The 22,600-nt window shown below is 40.6% G+C and overlaps 1 protein-coding gene across 2 annotated transcripts in view; it reads right to left on the minus strand.

Annotated features, from left to right (window-relative positions):
• rsrc1 (arginine/serine-rich coiled-coil 1) overlaps positions 1-22,600 on the minus strand; it is a 132,685-nt gene that overhangs the window by 63,951 nt on the left and 46,134 nt on the right. For both annotated transcript variants that reach the window (XM_089013252.1, XM_089013251.1), the window contains exons 5-6: positions 19,373-19,409; positions 1,965-2,016 (exon numbers count right to left, since the gene is read on the minus strand). In XM_089013252.1, coding sequence (XP_088869378.1) covers positions 1,965-2,016; positions 19,373-19,409 — 89 coding nt within the window. The remainder of the gene's footprint in view (positions 1-1,964; positions 2,017-19,372; positions 19,410-22,600) is intronic.

The raw sequence follows: 22,600 nt of genomic DNA on the forward strand, positions 1-22,600 counted from the left end.
CTTTCATTGGGAGCCATGATACCCCACTCCTCATAATCCAAATACACTGTCACACCGTAACACACAGACAGACACACACACACACACACACACACGCACACACACACACACACACACACACGCACACACACACACACACACACACACACACACACACACACACACACACACACACACACACACACACACACACACACACACACACACACACACACACACACACACACACACTTAAAGCCCCCAGTGAGCCCTAAGCAGGCCAGCGGGCCAGCCGAGAGGGCTCATTACAGGTCCGCAAAGCCCCCCGACACAAAGGCCTTATCCGCTTTAGCTATGGGATGATCTGCTCTATAGTGACTAGAGAGAGTCCATAGACGGACAAAAGGCGGGAGGGGAATAAGGGCGGGGAGGGTGGAGGGGGCATCGGAGGAGAGAAGAGGAGAGCCGCGGGCTTCAAGGATGTCAGGAGACCCCGGGAGAGAAAGCCTGGCGGGCGCTCACAGAGGAATGGAGGGAAGGAGGAGGCGGCTTAAGCTCCACGGCCACGTCAGGATATTAACATTCACACAACCTCGCAACATCTGCTGCCTCCTGCTACCCCTCCATCCCTCCCTGTTTCCATGTCTGCCCAGGACTGCAACAAAGACAGGCGGTAACGTGGGCTGGGGGGGGGGGGGGGGGGGGGGGGGGGGGGGGGGGCTGGTAGGGGAGGGGATGACTGAATAAAGTTACTGAACAAGCTGTAATTGACGAGGTGTGGTTTTACAGCAGGTCTGAGACACCCAGACTCAGATCATGATTGAAGCCTCTTTTTGTCACAGCAAGGTGGCTCAGTTTCACTTTGGACCACACAGAATAGCCAACTTTTTTTCAAGAAAAAAAAAAGAAGCAAATGAGAGTCCTTTTTAGGATCCACATACTATAAATTCAATTTAGTCGTGCTAGCCGCTGCTTACCCACAGAAAAACCTATACTGTGACTGGAAAGTGTCTTGAGAGTTTTGAAAAGTGCTTATAAATGAAATGTATTATTATTATTACTCAATGCCTACACTGTATTACTCAATGCCTCCAGTGTAGGCATTGAGTAATCATAATAATAATCTAATGTGTAGGCCCTACACATTAGACCCTGAAAACCTGAACACAATGTTATTTTTCAGTTGGTCAAAAGCATCCCAAAAGATGCGAATGGAGGCAACTGTTGCTCGGCAACCTGCTTTTAGGCATAAGATCTGGTCTTCGGTATATGCGTGTGAATGTACGTGCGATTCGCATATGATGTATGGGCGCCTACCTCTTTCATATATTTCCTGGGGTGAAATTAGAGCAGGACTGCGCTATGTGTGTGTGTGTGTGTGTGTGTGTGTGTGTGTGTGTGTGTGTGTGTGTGTGTGTGTGTGTGTGTGTGTGTGTGTGTGTGTGTGTGTGTGTGTGTGTGTGCGTGTGTGTGCGTGTGTGGGTGCATGACTGTAAATGTGAAGACATCTTTCTACATAGTCAATTTCTGCCTGTCGTATGCTGCTTGTGAAAAAAAATATTTTCAGGTGTTTCTGGGCAATAGAGTATAAGGTGCACACTGCAATGAATGGTGTATTAAAAAAACTATATAAGGGGCACCTTCAATGATTGAAAACAGTTTTGCAAATATAATATAAAAATAGATAAAAAGTTTTCCAAATATAAGGCACAGTACATTATAAGGCTCTACAGTAGAGGCTGGGGTTACACACGACTTCTTCTTCATTGAGAAATGACTGTCGTGACTGTCGTGACTGCTGACAGTCGTTGCAAGATCTGTTGTGGCTCAATATTAATTCATATATAATGCGCGAGGGTCATCTCTTGAAGAAAATAAAGGCATTGGGGTGTGCCTTATACACCGGAAAATACGGTATATCGTTTTTTTATATCGTCTTTGTCATTCAGGTCCAGAGAGGAGTGAAAAGAAAATTAGGATCTTACCTGCAGCCTGCAGGACCAGCTGCATTCGACACTTAGCCTGCTCCGCTGGTGTCTGTGAGGGCAGAAAAAATATGTAAATGACTCAAACATGTACTAAAGGCGTAAACCGATTAGTCAACGAATCAATTTTTAGAGGTCTTTTAACTTGCTGAACTCATGTCATGCATATTAGCGTATTTGACAATAAAGCTGACTTTGACTTCACTGCCATCCCCGAATTTTTGAGGAAATTGATAATATCAGAATCAGAAAGGCTTTAATAGTCCCACAATGGCGAAATTTGCATTCCACAGCAGCAATTTGATGTGTCGAATTGGTTTTTCTTGCGGGGGTGACAATAAAGCGCTGGTCAGACCTCTGGCCATGTTTTTTTTTTTTTTTCATTTGCCTTTTGTCCATGTTAGCGCTTATTGGTTAGTTAGTATCATACCTCTGAAGATGGAGTTTACTGATTCGCTGTGGCGACCCCTTGAAGGGAAAAGCCGAAAGGAAAAGAAGATAACTCCAGACTCATATAGTTTAGGAATTCACTCTTTTTTTCTGATGAAAGAAGAAAGTCTGAAGTTTCTTACGCTGCAACCCTGGCACTGGAGTGGACACTTTTTTTGCACATTGTCTAGCAGTGAATGAGTTAAGCAGGACTTATCCAACTTAGTTTGTCCAGGTCGTAGTGGAGAAGAAAAAAATCTTACATTGTTCAAGCCTTATTGTGTACATCACCCTCCTTGATAATAATCCACCAAGTGTTTAGTGACATGTCACAAAGGCCTGTTCATGACAGCACAGACAAGCGCCAGGCGGACACAACTTTTATCGATGTAATCTACTTGGAAAGATGCTGGCTCCCCCTTGGTAGCGCTATATTTTACCCAAGATCATCTTTAACCGCGACCATTAGCCGGAACGCTCCCTTAAACTATCATCGCCGATTACCAGGGGACAACTTCTGCCCTGTTGGTATCGGCAGCCTGCCGGAATGGAAAAACAATCCTATTCGTAGAAGGAAAAAAAAACGCGCCCTGAGCACACCAGGGAGGATCAATAATGAGGAGATGAAGGGAAATTTCGAGAGAGAAAACAAAAGGTATTGCAACAAGTCTTGTGAGAGTGGTTTGACGGGACGCACAGCGTATTTGAAGATCACAGCCGCTCCGCACTTTCTATTGGCTCTGCGTCTGTTAGCGGGTACGAGTCAACCAGGGAAGCTACAGTACGTTTGTGCTTTGCCAGTTGTGTTGGGGGACACAATCCCCATCGCCCCTACATTCAACCTCGCTGTAATCGCAATATCTGCGCGATTCGATTTGAGGATCTTAATTGTCAAGGAAGAATGATGGTAAGGATTGTGAGTGGAGCCATTAAAAAAAGGGGGGGGGGCAGATGGGGGATTGCACTTGGAGGCTTTTTTTGTGCAATGGCACAGCGACCCTTGTTACCATACAGCGGCAGAAACTGTGTGTAGGATTAGAGAGAAATTAAATGCTAATGGGGATGGGATCTGAAACCGCTGCCTGGGAGCATCATTTAGACAGCAGGGTTGGGGTGTCGCTGACAGGCAGCCCCTCTTTCCAACACCCCCACCTCCCATTTTCCCTTCCTCCTCCTCCTACATAGACAACTAAGCTCTTTTCGTTCCCAGCACAACACACCTCCTCCTCACCCACAGCAGAGAGAAAAAAAATCTGATTTATCAAACTGTAAACTTGTCACTTTGTAAAAACGTCACTTCCCGATGGCAGGGAAATATAATGACCCGCTTTAATGCAGCAATGTCAGGCTGCGACATCCGAGACGAAACACACATGAAGGGACACTTAATGTGGTGTGTGCGTGTATGTATCCCCGGTAGCAGGTGACATTGCGCATCGCGCTCCACATTGACTGGTGGTGCTCGACAGCTGAAATTTCCAATTGCTATTATGCCTTGGGAAAAAGACCCGTTGGATTCTTGAACCACACACACACACAAACATCTGCATGTGATGGGACAATTTAACCCATCAATTCCAAGACGTTTGTGTGTCTTTGTTTATTTACTGTGTGTACCGTATTTTCCGGTGTATAAGGACTTTATTTTCTTCAGAAGATGATCCTGCGCCTCATACGCAGGTGCGCCTCATATGTGAGGTAATATACTGACCCATATCAGGTCTTGCAACTCCTGTCAGCAGTCACCGACTCCATTTCCCCCAGTAGAAGAAGTAGTGCATAACCACAGCCTCTACTGTAGCGCCTTACAATGCCTTATGTTTGGAAAACTTGAAAAAAATAGAGATTATATTTAGAAAATGGTTTTCATTCATTGAAGGTGATCCTTATAGTCCCGTGCTCCTTATATATGGTAAAGATTTGAAAATACACTATTCATTGGGGGTGGGCCTTATACTTTGGTGCACCTTATACACAGGAAAATACAGTATTTCTTCATGTAATTATTTATTTATATATATATAATATATATTATTTATATATTTAATTACCATATTTTCCGATGTATAAGGCGCACCCAAAAGGCCTTATATGTGAAGTAATGTTGAGCCAAACCAGGTCTCGCAACAACTGTCAGCAGCCACCGACTAAGTTTTCCTTATTAGAAGAAGTAGTCTCTAGAAGTCCCAGCCTCTACTCCAGCGCCTTATAATGTAGTATGCCTTATATTTGGATAACTTTTCCAAATAAAAGTTTTCCATTGATTGAGGGTGCGCCTTATAGTCTGATGCGCCTTATATGTGAAAACGTTTCAAAGTACACCATTTATTGAAGGTGCACTTTATACTCCGGTGCGCCTTATACACTGGAAAATACGGTACTTTTATGACAGGGTATCTGCCGATCAAGCAAAGCCAAATTAATGCCAACTTCATGAAGACATGGGAAATAAAGGTATGTGGCTCTATGAGTCAAAAATGTAACTTTTTGGAAGATATGCATCACGTCGGGGGTTAACAAAAATGTTTAGAGAGCAAAACAAAATAGTCCTTCAATGTCGAGGAGTATCTAATGTTGTGGCCCCGTATAATTGACACAAGCAAGTCAATAAAAATAAATAAAATAATAAAACAATTATTGGTCTTGGCAGAGGGGCCTCACAAATGTGTTAGGATCCATTTCTGTTGCTCTGCGTTTGCTCTTTGCCGCTTTTGTCCATCCGCCGACCCAGCATGCCCTGCTTTGTCTAGTCAGCCTCGGGCCTAATAATAACAATAATAATCTCTTGGACCAGCTCACCATTCTAAATAGACGATGTTTCCTGTGTGCCGTGCTACGCTATGCGCAGATGTGGCATTGTTTTTACTCAGTCGAGTGATGCTTAATTATTTGACTAATGGCTTGTGTTTATTTTCGACTAATAGGACAGACGCAGGGCACTTAGGCTCAACAAAATAAGTCTGTCAACGCTGCGGTAAGGTCGGCGAGCGCTGGTTGACCGGACTTCCTCCTCCTTTGTGCGGGCCAAGAGCTCGGACCCTGAGTCATGCATGAATAATTGAAATGGAGCCTGAGTGGGGCATCCATCAACTTTTTTTGAACGCTGCTGCTGCTCCTTCACACTTTTACGGAAATGGAAAGGACCTCGCTGGATGTAATAGCGGAATGACCAAGCAGTGAGGACACTCACAAAATAAATAAATAAATACTGCAGCATCCATGTCCTTCAGCAAAAGTCTGCTCGGCAACTTCAATGTCAAAAGAGAGCAGGGTTTGAAAGTCTTCATTTTCCGAATTTAATTTCTCGTTACAGTGGAACACCAAATATTCATAGTTCGGAATTGCAAACACCTCTGCGTTTTTCCACTGAGGTTCTCCTGTATGATCTTTGCATGGATTTTTCAGCACACTTGAAACGTGACACGATTGAACAAAAATATTCGTCTGTCAAAATGTTGTTCAATCCAAGTTCAACGCACAAAGACACCAACACTTGCCCCCAAACGTGACTTTTCTAGCACAAATGGAAGATTAATTGTCAGAAGAGTACATCGCCAACCAATGTTTTGTAAAGTTACCGTATTTTACGCACTATAAGGTGCAACTAAAAGCCTTCAATCTTTCTCAATCTCACTGCCACTCCTGAAATTATTCGGGAATTGAAAACATAATTGATAAATTGATATTGTCAAATTTGTTCGAGTTTTGGTTTTTCTTGCGGGGATGCTGATAAAGCGCTGGTCAGACCAGCAATGTTTTTACCTCCCACGAGGGGACAGCATTTGCCTTTTGTACAGCCGACCCCACTTGCACCTCATATTACTCCAGACCCATGTGACTGAGGAATTAACTTTTTTTTTCCCCCCGGCTCTTCTGTGGCGCCTTATAATGTGGTCTGCCTTATATTTGGAAAATCTTTTGATATTTATATATAATATATTTGGAAATGTTTTGCATACATTGAAGGTGTGCCTTACAGTCCGGTGCGCCTTATATATGGAAAAAGTTCAAAAATACACCATTCATTAGGAGTGCACCTTATACTCCGATGCGCCTTATACAATGGAAAATACAGTAAATGCTTGATTTTGTTTTATGCGTGGAACGGCTGCCAAAGACAAAAGCAATAAAAATAAGTATCTTGATATTAGATGATGATGATATTCTAAAAATGCATATGGGAAAGTGTGTACATGGGCTTCCGCAAAAGCAGAGAACACTGATCAAACCAATGTGTTTCTTCATCATGAGAAATTCTGTTTTAAAAATCAAGCAAGGTTGGATTACGGTGGTATAACTGTATGCTCATCACATAAGGTTGATGGAAAGAATGCTCATCGTACCATAGACTTTAACATCAATTTTAAAGGACAACCGACGTCTCTGGACAAGTTGTGTCCATAATTTGTAAAATGCCTTCAAATGACTTCTACTGAGTGTATTTTAATAAGATTCCACCGCATATAGCTATATTTTACGTTTTAAGACTCGCGCTGAATATTCAGGAAGTCTTGTTTTTGAGTTGGTGACGAGTCTGTACGTGACGTCACTAAAGGAACGCCCCTGACCGAAAAAATGACGCATTGTAGCAGTCCTTCCATCACGTCAATGTATTTTGCTGCACTTGTTTGGTCTCGGGACCTCGTGTTGCACCAAAAAGCCGCCAGAAGAGGACGTCCAAGCGCCATATAAGGAATTTATCAGCCTGTGGAAATGGAGGTGGCCACAGTAGGTCGCCATTTTGTGCCTCTTCTTTTGGGTGAGAGATTTCCCCCCAATGTTGCCTCAAAATGGCACAAATAAATTCTTTGATCGATTGCAAACATGTATGCTTTCCTCTTCAGAACTATTTGAATTATATTCATAACTGGATGTGTAACAAGAAAGCATATTCTCCGAATCTGAACCCATTGTTTTATTCACTAGCAATGCAAGACGTCTTGGCGTGACGTCACGAACTGGGGGCGGGACTTTCTGAAAATGCCCAATTCAGCTCATTTTTTTGCAGATTTTGGACACTTTAAGTAATTTTTATTGGTGTTTTGCATTTGACTAAAAATATACTGTGTGTTTTGGGTATTTTAGATGCTATAAAACGTCTTTCTGATGTCAGTTAAGAAAGAAAAAAGTGACGTCGGTTGTCCTTTAATGCTGCACTGCTTTGACCATTACTTCTATATTGCAACTGCTTATTGACAGAAAATAATGGTCCACAGGTCCCGTATACTACATCTCTTTATAGTGGAGCTGATACTCAATAGTCATCTCATTATATGGCATAATATAGCAAAGGCCTTCCACTGCCTCATCTTCCTCCGCCCCGACAAACGGATCTACGCCACAGGCAAAAGAGGACAGGAGAAAATAGAGCTCCAAGAAAATGTAATATTTCTGTTTTTAATATCAAGGTCTATAAGATCAGGGCAGAGATGGGTTCCATGACAATATGTTTATTTAGATATTTTATAGAGAGGGGGGTAAAAAAGAAAAAAAAATCTGTGTTGGATGGGGGAGAAGCTTCTGTTTCGGAGCTCATCGTATATGAAAAATAATGTTGTGTATGGCTATACTTTTATATATATTGTCAATATGGCATCGGGGCTCTTTTACAATGTGCCATACTTGAGGCCCGGGCTAACAGCATTTTATGGCCCACCAGTAGTTCATCTTCATGTCTCAGGCAGGCAGGAGCGGTGCATAATAATGTCGTTTTCTACCCCCAAATGCTATTTCACGGGTCGGGCCTCATTTCTCAAACTTCACCACTTTTACAATTTCCCAAACTTTTATTCCCTTCATTATTACCAAGAAGATTTCATTAGGTATTTAGAATGTAAACAAGTCTGAGTAATGACACTCTCCCGCCCGTCTTCCCCGGAATGTTTCTTCTCCTCTGATCGCTCTCTGCTACCTCACCACACACATACTAGCACGCGTTAACACACAACGGCAAAATACTGCGGTTTACTAACCGCCAGCCTCCATGAAAAGTATGAATATATGCGCTTGTAAACCGCCGCAAACAAGATGCAACTCAAAGGACTGTCTGCACGTGTATGTAGATGGTCTTGACAAAGGTGGCGGTTGGGGGTCTGCAGGGGGAAGGCTTCCATTCAACTCACATAAATCACGGAGAAGAAAAATGAGCAAATCTGCAGGCTAACTCATCTCCTCTCCATCCAGAGAAAATGAAATTCACGGCAATACCTATCAAAACTGCAATCATCCAGAGATAATATCTTCTTTGGTCTATCTGCACTTTCCGATTTAATTTCCTCCATGCCCTTGACATGCAGCGATAGCATTAAGATGAAGCACATACAGTAAGGGAGTCATTCTCAACACTTTGATATATGACACCATCGCACCAAACGTAATGTCATCATTTGGAAATGAATGTAATTGTTCTTTTGTTTAGAGATTTTGAGGTTTTTTTTTGGCAGGGGCACTATATATATATAGATAGATGATGAAGATCAAGAGAGTCGTGCATGTTGTGTATGTATGTGTGTGTGTTTGAGGGGGTAATATCTGCGTTTTGGGGACATTTCTTTGGTTTGGCTTCCTAGCTTGAGAGGTGTGTGTGTTTGTATGACTGGTCTTGTGAGGACCAGCAGCATGTTATACCATATGTAGTGAGGACATTGTTGACAAGTGAGGACCTTTTGGCCGGTCCTCACAAGTTTTTCACTCTAAAGGCTTCTATATATGCATCTGTTTAAGTTTCAAAGAGGTTCTCACAAATTCACCCAAAAATATTTTTTGGTGTGTAATTTCATTTCACTTGGAGACACACACTTTTTACTCACTGTGTGTGTTTATGTGTGGGTGCGTGGTTAATGACAGGAAAACGTTCATATCACAAAATATCACGATATATTAACCAAATTCACAACAGGGATGAGGACTTTTAATGTACCCATTCAGAAACCTCACTCCTGCTGTTATTTCAATTTCAAGTCCACTTTTTATTTCTTTGTTTTTAAAGAAGTTGAAGTGGGAAATGGGTTGACATTTAGTGTTCAAATGTAACACGAGTTCTTCTCTAAATGTATCAGCAACGGTGGTCCTCACTCCTTATCTGGAGTTATCCGGACCTCATTAACCCTTTGAAACAGGAATGTGTGTGCACGTGTGTGTGTGTTTTGTGTGTGTGCACGCACTTTTTATATGTGTGTTGTGGGGACAATTCTTTGGTCCGGCTTCCCAGCTCGAGAGGTGTGTGTGAGTGCGTTTATATGTGTGTTGTGCGTGTTGTGGGGACATTTTTTTGGTTTGGCTTCCTGGCTCAAGAGGTGTGTGTGTGTGTGTGTGTGTGTGTGTGTGTGTGTGTGTGTGTGTTTTATAAGTGTGTTCTGGGGACATTTCTTTGGTTAGGCTTCCTGGCTCAAGAGGTGTGTGTGTGTGTGTGTGTCTGGTTTTTATATGTGTGTCCTGGGGACATTTCTTTGGTTCGGCTTCCTGGCTCGAGAGGTGTGTGTGTGTGTGTGTGTGTGTGTGTGTGTGTGTGTGTGGTTTTTATGTGTGTTCTGGGGACATTTCTTTGGTTCGGCCTCCTGGCTCGAGAGGTGTTTGTGTGGTTTTTATATGTATGATGTGGGGACATTTCTTTGGTTTGGCTTCCTGGCTGGAGAGGTGTGTGTGTGGTTTTTATGTGTTGTGGGAATATTTCTTTGGTTCGGCCTCCTAGCTCGAGAGGTGTGTGTGTGTGTATGTGAGCGTGTGTGTGTGTATCGCACACTGATGTCTCATTGCTCGTGTAACAGAATGACATGCAATTTACAAGAAGGCCTGGCCCAAGTCGGTGCAGGAGGGCAGGGGGTGTGGGAGGGTCACTGAAATTACACCTTCATTTAGCTGCGATGTTCAGATGAGAAACCCCCACTGCCACCTCACGCTCGACACGCCGCCAACGTCACATCAAATATTATGGAATCATTAGTGTAATAAGCATGGAAATGTTTTACTGATTATCAACAGCCAGTCCCGACCAACCTTCTCTGATTTGTTATCTCTGCAAAAAACGTCTTTGCTTCTTTCTCCCTTGCAGTGGGGTGGGGGAGTAATTGTCGGGGGAAGAAAAACAGAATTCTCCCAAACGTTTTGCACTCTCAGTGTGGTGCCAAGTCGGACTTCATTCAGCGAGTCTGCGCCTTCTCCAGCTGCTTGTCGCTATCTGTCATTAGAACAACCGGGTTACTAGTCTCAGTGAACTCTTCAACTCACCGAGGGATGCCATCAAGGATGGCTCAATTCAGATGGGTGTGAGAAGCATGACACGCCTGTGTCCTGACATCAACTGTATACAAAATCTTTAAATGCATTGAGCTGAGTTTTGTTCGAGAAGGTTTTCCATGATGTTTGTCATTTGCCCTTATACCACTGTATAGGAATGGAAATTAACTCATTCACTGCCATTGCCAAAGTTATTCGGGAAATGAAAATATGACGTAGAGTGCCATACCCAAATTTGTTCGGGTTTTGGTTTTCCTTGCGAGGGTGCCGATAAAGTGCCGGCCAGACCTCTGGTAATGTTTTTCCCTTCCACGAGGGGACAGTATTTGCCTTTTTTCCATGTTAGCGCTTTGTTCCAGCTTCAGCTGTTGTTAAAGCGCTATATAAATCAAAATGTATGTATTGAATTGTATTTTGGATAGCCGCCTTCATTTCAAGATCATATAACTCAAGACGCATACAATTTAGGAATTAACTTTTTTTCTGATGAAAGAAGAGAATCTAAGGTTTCAAACGCTGCATTGAAAGTTTATGTAGTCCTAAAACTCAATATTCTGTGGGTACTGCAATTTGATTGACAATGACAAAACCTTTTGCACTGGAGACTGCACATTTTTGCATGTCTGGCAGTGAATGAGTTAATTGGTTACATGGCTTAGTTTTAATTCATTTTGAAACACGTTTGACAATGTATTGCATATATTTTTTTGTATTTACATTTGGCCTACGAGAGCTTCCTTAATACAGATTTTAACATGTGTTGCTTTGAAGTTTCAGAAAAAAATCCTAACCGAATACTTTATTCAGATTTTGATATGATTAAACACTACTAATACAAAATTTGGGCAATGTTTTAATCATTGCAGATTTTTTTTAATATTCTGCCTTAACAGTTTGTAATAGCCTGAGTGAAAATCTATTATGTGATTAAAAAAAAAAACACTACAGTCATATTTTGCTGTCATGTGTAGGATTGTATCACTTTTTGTTCCAGTTTCAGTTCGCCTGTTGGTGTTTTTATTTGTTTTTGTATTTCTTTTGTAGGTGTAAAATGTTTTAACCTCGGAGGCGGACTGCGCTCTCGTTTCAGAATACTTTCCACCAAGAAGTCTTCCATATCCCATCCTCACTCCCTCAGCTGTCTCCTTACTCTTGTGCTTCTACATGTCCCTTGGCACCGTGCCTGGCAAAATACTGTAGCAGAGCTGCAAAGCGTACTTGCGATCATGACGAGTTGTAACGTATCGATAAAGGGGCATGCTTTTTCTTCCGTTCCATTGGATCAACCGCATGGAGTGATTAGCAGCTGCGGGGCTACCTCTCTTGCTGTGATTTTTCTTCTTTTGGGCAGAGCAAAGCATCATTGGAGTCATACTCAAGTGCTCTTGCCTCACCGCTTTTGTACAAAAGCACATAGCTAAACGTGATGCACTGGGAGCAATTATTTTCACTGTTTTTACTCTTTGTTCTCTCACATTCACGCAGTCTGCCGAGATATGCCAATAAAACACACATTTCTTTGGCATGCAAATTATATTTGCTCACTCAACGGCACCATAACGTGGCTATTTTTTGGTGGAATGCAATCATAACTAATAGCGCAGCAATTGTAATACAGTGAGACCTTAACTTACAAACTTTTCGTCTTACAAACGTCAAATTTATAAAAATGAAACCTTATAATAAGCACTATTTTCATAATACACACCTACCACAGCTGGCGGAGTGATCTTCGGCAGAAGCACACGACCGAACAGCACCAGAGGTTAAGTTACCAACAGTCCTTATGGAAGGTGACTCTCCTTCCATAAGCCATCAACGACCATCAAAAAGGTCAATAAAACTTTATTTTACAGCTGTTTATTTCTTTAATTATAGTCCTCATGTAATGCGCCTCTCTTTCCAAACAGCAATTCCCTTTGACCTTCGACCTCCAACACCATTCCATCAAGCCATAAATGACCATCACAAATGTAAATAAAGTGACTTTATGATACAATTCAGTGTATTTCTTTCATTACAATACAATAGCACATTTATTATACATAGAATAAGGTATGCTGTGTGTAGTTTTAAGGCTTATTTAGTTGAAAAGTATATTTTAAGGAAACCCGGGAACGGATTATTCCCATTTTAATGGTTTTCTATGGGAATTTTTTTTTTTTTGAGATACACACTTTTCGCCTTACACACTCTGTCTGGGAACCAATTAAGTTCGTAAATTGAGGTCTCACTGTATCTAGTCACATTTGATATCACCCACTTCATACGAGTAGTTCTTTACCATTGAGGTTCCACTCTGAATTATTCAATCATTTTTATAAATCCTTCGTATTGATGCAAATAAACTTATGCAAGATAACTGACCAATCGGCTTCATCGAAACCCCTCCCGCAAGGGCACAATTTTTGAGAAAAGCATCGCAAGTGGGCATGTGAGTCATGCAAATTGTGAGGGGGAATCCATGTACAAGATTAGGGATTAATTCAATAATTATATACTGCCGTTATTCAAAATGGTGTTATAGATATCTCAAACTGGAATAATAGATGAATAATTTAGTGACAGACACCCATAATAGCAGATATTGGCAGCTGAATATGTGACATCTGTAAGGAGAGGCGTGATAAACATGAATGGCAAAATGGATGCTTATGTGGAAATGATGCGGTTTGGAATTGACGCGGATTTACGTGGGACTCTTTTTGTCAATTGATGCTGCAGCTTCCTGTTTGCTTTCAACATTTAGTTTGTAGTAGACGTGCACATTTCACCATAATGTCCCGGATCCACTGGTGAAAAGGATGCTTTGATCCTGTCCTCTTTCATCTACAACTGCTTCATACAACAAAGAGGGTGCAGAAAGCGATTAAGATTATATGATTGAGTCATTTGTGTTGTGTCACATTGTTATTTAGTTGTTTTTTTTCCTTTAAGATTGCACCGCGAGAATGGCTGCCTTTACAGCAGCTCTGTATTTTTTTTATACTTCTTCATTTCCCTTCCTATTACACTCATCACTTTGCTGCTGTGAAATGTAAATTTCTCCACTGGGAGACTAATAAAGGCTAATCCAATCCAATCTAAAAGTGACACACTCACAATTTTACTTTGTGATCTTGAATTAAAAAAAAAACAAATCCAAATATTGATTACTTTGTAGTTGACCTAAAAACAATTTCAACCACAACAGTGTAATTTAAGAAAGAACCAATCGAATACACAAAATGAATTTGACCAAAATCAATGCTCATAAAAAATGGCATCTTGCTGAAATCACCGTGATGAACACTTCTTGTGTTCATTATGGTGATTTCAGCAATCAAGGATCATTACTCCCCCCATTGTGGAGTTCTTTCTTTTGTTTTATTAGACAGTAGATAAACGTCTTGAAAACCACTGAAGACAGAGATGCTAAAACGTTAATGACACCTTGGCTTAAACTACTCACTCCTCATTGAGACCGCTGCACAATTCATGACGAACAGGGAGGAGGAACATCTAATCAAAATCAAGACACGCTGAACTGTTCAAACGTTTTGGACAGCGTTCAAATCCCAGTACATTTTTGGAAGGCCTTCCTGTTATAAGACTGCACTTAAGAAGAAATCTCAAACAATACCGATTGATTAATAAAAGAGAGTGATGGTTTTACTCCCAACCGTTTCAAGACAAGGATCCAAAAGAATAATATGTCTCAGTCTTAGTTGAGTTGACGCTCTCATCTGGAGAGCGGTACATCAGCCGAGAGTCATAAATGCCTGTTTGGAAATCTTCTGGGATGTTTATGTGAGCGACTGAGAGGGAACAACATTTTGAACACTTCTAGAAGTCTTCCTCAGGGGGGAAAACATGCTTTACATTATTTACTGTTCCCGGCCCCGAGTCATAATCAAGAGCGCCGAGCTCCTCAGGCAGCTGAGTGCCGGGGTGCAATCTCCCCATAAGCATAAACACACCCGTAAATTCAAACGCGCCGCCGCAGTTGTGGGGGTTGAATTCCTCGAGACGTTTTGCTCTAAAATATACGGCGATAAAGCAACGGGTGTGTGTTTTTATCACTGTGTATGTAAAAGTTAAAATGCAATGTAATGTTAAAAATATACTCGAGTGCATCAAAACCGACTGCCTGCGAGGAAGTGATGATGACTCGGATTGCTGCCGCCGCGGCGACGTATGATCTTTTGTTTGTTAAAAATCCCATTAGACATCCTAAAAATCGAATCTAATAGGATCTCTATCCAAAAATAACAACTATCACTTATGACTGACAGTCAAAGAAGCATTACCATATTTCCACAAATCTAATTGATGCAATGTCTAATTTCTATTTTTTTTTTTTGTAAGTGTCTCAATTCCATGACAGGATTATTGTCTGTCTATGTGTCAATCTGATCTCAATGTGCATCATTCATTTCAAATTGCATATTTTTACATCCTTGTTGCAAAATTATGGAGAGAAGTTAGTTTTGAAGACGGAAGTTTCAGTCTGGATTCAAAAGCAATGGACCAGTCAAAGATTGCAGGTCGACTCTTCTGTGTGGCGCTCCTGGAGATTTTTACATTGACTTTGCCAGGACGCACTTCCACCAAGGCATCATCCTGCAGAGCTTTATCTGATTCAATGGGACTTTTACACTATTTCAATTACCGTATTTCCCACTGTATAAGGCACATCGGAGTGTACGGCGCATCCCCAATGAATGGTGCATTTTCAAACCTTTTCCATATAGAGTGAGACCTCAACTTACAAACACCTTAACTTACACTTACAAACGTCAAATTTATGAAAATTAAACCTTATAATAAGCACTATTTTAATAATACACACCACCACGGCTGGCGGCGTGATCTTCGGCGGAAGCACACGACCGAACAGCACCAACAGTCCTTATGGAAGGTGACTCTCCTTCCATAAGCCATCAACGACCATCAAAAAGGTAAATAAAACTTTATTTTACAGCACAGTTTATTTCTTTAATTACAGTTCTCATGTAATACCCCTCTCTTTCCAAACAGCAATTCAGCAATTTCAATTTTGACCTTCGACCTCCAACGCCATTTCATCAAGCCATAAATGACCATCACAAATGTAAATAAAGTGACTTTATGATACAATGCAGTGTATTTCTTTAATTGCAATACAATAGCACATTTATTATACATAGAATAAGATATGTTGTGTGTAGTTTTAAGGCTTAGTTAGTTGAAAAGCATATTTTATGGAAACCCGGGAACGGATTATTCCCATTTTAATGGTTTCCTATGGGATTTTTTTTTTTGAGATACACACTTTTCGCCTTACACACTCTGTCTGGGAACCAATTAAGTTTGTAAGTTGAGGTCTCACTGTACTGTATAAGGCGGACCAGACAATAAGGTGCACCTTCAATGAATGAAAAGAGTTTTCCAAATATAATATGTAAAATATTTTCAAATATAAGGCACACCACCGTATAAGGTGCTAAAGTAGAGGATGGGGTGACTCACGACTTCCTCTACAGGGGGAAATTGAGTTAGTGGCTGCTGAGGCTCGTTGTGACACCTGTTGTGGCTCAATATGACTTCACATATAAGGTGCACCTGCGTATAAGGGGCACGGTCATCTTTTGAAAAAAAAATAAGGCTTTTCGGTGTGCCTTATATACCGGAAAAACATTGTATCCAATCAAATGTGTAAAATATTGCCCACATCAGCATCCATCACCACCTGGTCACTCTGGAAGTGGGATTTCTTGTTGTGATATTCCAACACGCCCGTGTAATTAAGTCATTTACACGCTTAAATTACATAACTGTCAAAATTAGTTGTGACCAATAAAGTGGCAGAATGCCAATGCAACACAATACAGCTTAATCACGTCCCATAAGGTTTATAATTTGACAATACATCGTGAGAGAAAAAAAAAGATTAATGTATTTGTCCACAAGGTACCTCAAACGATTAATTACTATAATGTACATTATACTTTATCCTGAATGACTAATGAGTTTAAACAAAATATCATAAGTTTCAATGTTTTTTTTAAAATGCTGTACACACTGGTTATTATATTTTTCTATCAGCAATTTATAGAATAAAACAAATGTGTAAATAAATATATAAATTACAGACAAGGGGATCAAGACTCCAAAGACCATGTACAGTATTTTGACAATATTATAAGTGTACATATCCTTAACTTATGTACATACCCTTTAAACTTCTCTTCATAACTCCAAGCTAAGGGTATAATAGCTTGAACATCCCGTAGCCATTTACGCTGAGTGCATCTTGTGTGCTGAAGGCTCACTTAGTATTGCTATACAGAAAGTGATTAATATTGTTAATGTAACTCCCCTTGAATTATTCATAATGCTTTTTATGGAATTATGCATTATTGGATATTTGCATTCCCCGTGGGCTGTACTTGTTCAAATCTGCGCTGTGTAAAATGCGCAACCATCCTATGAATAACAAAATAAACATGATGCCTGATTGTTGCGCATAGTGTGTCAAACACATACATTTCAGTATCAAGAAGGAAGCCCGTATCCAAGTGGACGTGTAAGGATACAGACTCACCTCCAGATTCATTATTTCTGTCTGGATTAAAAAATATGTATACAATATACATATACAGTAAAGTCTCGTTATATCGATATTCAAGGGAGTCCGAAAAAATATCGATATAACCGGGACTATCGATATATCCGACCCTGTTTGCATGTAATTTTCTCCGTGCGTGCATAGAAATAGAATCGATATAACCGGGACTGTCGATATATCCGATATCGATATAACGAGACTTTACTGTATGTACCATATTTTCCCCACTAAAAGGTGCAGCTCAATGCATTCCATTATCTCAAATGTCAAAACGGTGCCTTATTATCCGAAACGCTTTATGTACGCTTGCTTATGTCTTGAACGTAGAATTTTAAAAGTTCATTGTTCCAACCCCCATATAAATAAAGCTATATTGTATTGTTTTGTATTATGTTGTATTCCATTCAGTTTAATTCCATCTTGTGCAGTGGTGTGCAAACTACGGCCCGTGGGCCAGATCTGGTTTTCTTTCTTTTTAAACTGGCTGGCCGAATGTTGGTATGCAACTAAGGTTCAATGTGAAGTGTGGCATTTATTCGATGCACCTTAAAATGCGGCACACCCTAGACACACTGTTGACTATGGTTAGTCATTAGTACCACTTACATTCTTGTTTGGGTACTGATAAAGCGCTGGCCATGGACTCTGGCAATGTTTTTTCCCTTGCACAAGTGGCTGCATTTCCATTTTTTTTTATGTTAGCGCTTGTTAAAGCCCTCTATAAACCAATATGTATGTATTGCATTGTATTGTATTTTGGACAGCCACCCTCATTTTAAGATCAGATAACGGCCATATAATTTACGAATTAACTCTTTTTTGATGATGGACGAAGAGAGTCTAAAATTTCTTACGCTGCAATGAATGTGTATGTAGTCCTAAAACTCAATATTCTGTAGGTCCTGGCATTCGATTGACAATGACAAAAACCCTGGCACTAGAGTGGATACATTTTTGCACATCGTGTGGCAGTGAATGAGTTAATGTAGAGGTCGGATGTCATTTTGCCCGATTCAGGGTCATTTGCGTTGTGCGGTCAGTGCGTGTGAGTGAATGCGTGCATGTGTGTGTAAGTGTGTCATTTAGTATGCAGGGGGCCAGGGTGTGCGTCATCCGCCGAGAACCAGGACCCCTGCTGACCCCCGTCTATAATTCATCCTGTGGAATAAGGGGCCAAAAGGAAAGCTTTGGTTCTGTCTCACCCAAAAAAGAGGAGTGAGAACCTTTTCACTCAGTTGCATGGCACTGTGACCTCATATTAAAGGAAGAGAGAAAGAAAGTCCAGAAATGGACATTAAATTTTAAGGTTTTGCCCCATGAGAGAGTTTTGGGTCGTGCACTCACATTCATTGATGCGAGTGAAGACCAAGTGTGCCCGCGTGTGTTTCAGGAGACTTGAAGATTTGATTGGTACGATTATGCCAGTTATCATCATTTGAAGTTAAGACGCTCTATCAACTTCATTTTAATTAACTCATTCACTGCCAGCCGTGCAAAAATGTGTCCACTCCAGTGCCAGGGTTTTTTTTTTTGTCATTGTCACTTGAATTCCAGGACCCACAGAATATTGAGTTTCAGGAGTAGATAAACATTTCATTCAGCTTAAGAAACCTTAGACTTTCTTCTTTCATCAGAAAATAAATAGTTAATTCCTAAATTATATGGGTCTGGAGTTATATGAGCTTCAAATGAGGGTGGCTGTCGAAAATACAATGCAATACAGTAAAGTCTCGTTATAGCGATATCGGATATATCGATAGTCCCGGTTATATCGATACTATTTCTATGCACGCACGGAGAAAATTACATGCAAACAGGGTCGGATATATCGATAGTCCCGGTTATATCGATATTTTTTCGGACTCCCTTGAATATCGATATAACGAGACTTTACTGTACATACATATTGGTTTACATAGCGCTTGAACAACAGCTTAAGCTCGAACAAAGCACTCACATGGATACAAGGGAAATGCTGCCCCCTTTTGGAAAAAAAAAACATTGCCAGAGGCCATGGCGAGCGCTTTATCGGCTCCTGAGCATGAAAAAAATAACGAACACATTTGGGAATGGCGCTCTACGTCATATTTTCAATTCCCAAGTAAATTTGTGAATGAGTTAAGCAGTTGTGTTTGTGTTATCGAACAGGACTTACCAGATGTTCCAATCCTACTTTCAGGTTTACAGCATCCCTGTAACATAAAGAGACATATACGAACTATGAGTAAAGTTCACTCACACAAGATGATTACCTTTTTCCATGATTTCATTGACTATATGAGAACAAAGTCTTCAGCAGAATATCACAGCAGCGTGTATGAATCACAACTACTCATAGTTTCCATTCTGTTGTTCTTTCCAGAGCAGGTCAAATGAGATGGAATCAACATGTTGTTAAATACATTGTGTCTCAATTGCTCCAAAACGCAATAATTCATGAATTTCAGAAAGCAAATTACATTCATAAATTCACAGCTAATATCTTACATTCTCAATTGTTATTTTTACTTCGCCTCTTGAAAGGATTCCTTTCAAAATTGAGTTGTAGGCGGTAAAGGTCATGGTGGGGAAAAATATTTGTCTTGACCGAATCACAAAAAATGGCATTTGGACAAGGGTGTGCATATGTTATACCCAATGCATACATATGTATGCACACAATAGATACACCCAGTGACAACATTCGAGCGCACTTCAAAAACTAATTTCTGAACATTTTAGCTCGTTCCACAATTACAACGGCGTTGATGAATTACAAAATGCCTCTCACCAGTTAAATGGGCGTACATGAGACAAAAAGTCCCGAATTTGTTTGGGTTTTGTTTATCTTGTTTGGGTGCCGATAAAGCGTTGGTCATGGCCTCTTCCAGAAGGGGCAACATTTCCCTTTTCCATGTCAGTGCATTATTTCAGCTTCCGCTGTTGTTAAAGCGCTATATAAACCAATATGTATGTATTGCATTGTATTCTGGACATTCCCAAATTCATTTGGGTTTTGTTTTTTTCTTGCAGGGGATGCCGATAAAGCGCTTGTCAGACCTCTGGCAATGTTTTTTCCATTGCATTTGCCTTTTGTCCATGTTAGCAATTTCTTACAGCTTCAGCTGTTTTTAAGGGGCTATATAAATCAACATGTATGCTAAGTGTTGTATTTTGTATAGCCGCCCTCCTTTCAAGCTCATATAACTCCAGACCCATATAATTTAAGAATGAACTAGAGTCTAAGGTTTCTTACACTGCATTGAACGTTTATGTCGACATAAACCTCAATATTCTGTAGGTTCTGAAATTCGAGTGACAATGACAAAAAACCTGGCAACGGAGTGGACATATTTTTGCACATCTGGAAGTGAATGAGTTAAACATTTCAATGTTATTTTTAACCCTGCTTTGACCAATGACAAGGGATAATGATGAATAAACTTTAGAAGGCGTGGATAAAATGCAAGAAGAGTATCAAAAAGTACAAGAATTCTTCCCTAGTCAATTTCTTTTAATCTGGCTGAAACTATGGAAAGTTAGAAATCATGACAAAACTATAATCAAGTTTATAATTACTCAGAAAAATGAAAAGAATGTATCATAAACAGAGGTAGCAGTAGAATAGCAAGTCAGAAAGCGTGTTCGCGAGTGTGCATGTGTGCGTTCACGTGAGGTTGAGGAAGAGAAACGCAAATTGGCAGTAAATAATAGATGCAATTTTGGCATATTTCAAATTTGCAGCAGTGGAAATCAAAAGATCAAGAGAATACAAACAGCCTCCGATCCCAGCACCCCCAACCAACTCTGCTCCCTATTACTGAGAACTCTGTGTGTGTGTTTGTGCATGTGTGTGTCTGCAGAGAAGGGAAGGCTTATCGACAGGCGTCAGTTGCTAATGCAGCCAGCAGCATCATAGTGTAAATCTATACCATCTCTAAAATTACATACTGTCTAACACCCCCGCCCTCACCTGCCCTTCCCCATCCCTCCCAAAAATCCATCCCACTATGCACCTATCACATTGGGCTCCATAAATGTGGTCATGCCCACATCATTAATTTAAAATAAGGTCTGATGGAATGATAAAAAGATATCAAAATTGATATTAAAAAATGATGACGAAACAGTCAACACAGTGTAATGCTCTGTGAATCATCAGAAATCTTAAATAACGTCAAGTGAAATTTTCACCACACGCAATGGGTCAATTTAACTTATCCTAGACTATTTATGTGCATTAGTAGGCACTGCAGTTTGGGTAAGTTAAAATCGGCTCCGCAACAGTCAAGTGGACAAGATTAAGACACAGCTCAACCTTTTCCTCAGTGGGGTTGTCCATTTTGAAAGAGACGTTCATATGTTCAAGAGGACGACATGCCAAAAAACTACAGTAAAGTTTCGTTATATCGATATCGGATATATCGATAGTCCCGGTTATATCGATACTATTTCTATGCACGCACGGAGAAAATTACATGCAAACAGGGTCAGATATATCGATAGTCCCGGTTATATCGATATTTTTTCGGACTCCCTTGAATATCGATATAACGAGACTTTACTGTACTTTGTAACTGTGACATGGTAATAATTAAAGTAGGTGCCATTATTTGAGTAAGTATGATTAGAAAGAGTGGTAGCTTGCTTAGATAGATGGTGTCTCATACCGAAAACTCATCGTTTATACTGTATTTTATGGCCTAGTCAAACTATCACTTGGGCTTTTTTGAGAAACTTCTTTTTTCTTGTCAATCACAACGGTCGCGCTGTCAGACGACCAGATAAATGTCGATATGCGCCGGGCGAGATGTCACACGACAATGTCCGCCATTGACCAGAGTCTGCACAATCGTTGCAAGATTTCATCTCACAGTGGCGGGCCATGCATGTCACTACCAGGCCTTCAGTAGTGCTACGTCTGAATCAATCCACAGCTGCCACTGTAAAAAAGTGTTCTGTGATTTACTACACGTCCTGTACTGTACTTGAGGGTACAGTTAGCAGGAAATAACTTGTGAAGAAAGAAATACTGTCATTAAACTGTTCGAGTTTATACCATCAACGTGTGGATTGATGATATGGGGTCAGAAGTCGCTCTTTCACACTACAGGGGAGATGATTGGCAAAGGATGGCCAAGCATAGACGATAACCTCATAAAATTGGAATGGTATTTGGTACTTTTGCTAGTCTGACCTTTCCTAATGATGTCCATTTTGTCTTGAAAAATCTTGAAAATGGCTTCAACAGTAAATCTGCAACCAGGTCCATTTATTCTCCTTCAGCCATTGTGGGTTGACAAAACCGCTATTAAATCAACAAAATGTATTTGCTTACAAGCTGTCGGCTGATATAGTGTGCTAGCTCTGGCCAGTATGCTATTGTCACTAGCCGCTAGTAATA

The sequence above is a fragment of the Hippocampus bargibanti genome, linkage group LG14 (assembly GCF_051943395.1).
Source record: "Hippocampus bargibanti isolate YZ-2025 linkage group LG14, ASM5194339v1, whole genome shotgun sequence".
Lineage (NCBI taxonomy): Eukaryota > Metazoa > Chordata > Actinopteri > Syngnathiformes > Syngnathidae > Hippocampus > Hippocampus bargibanti.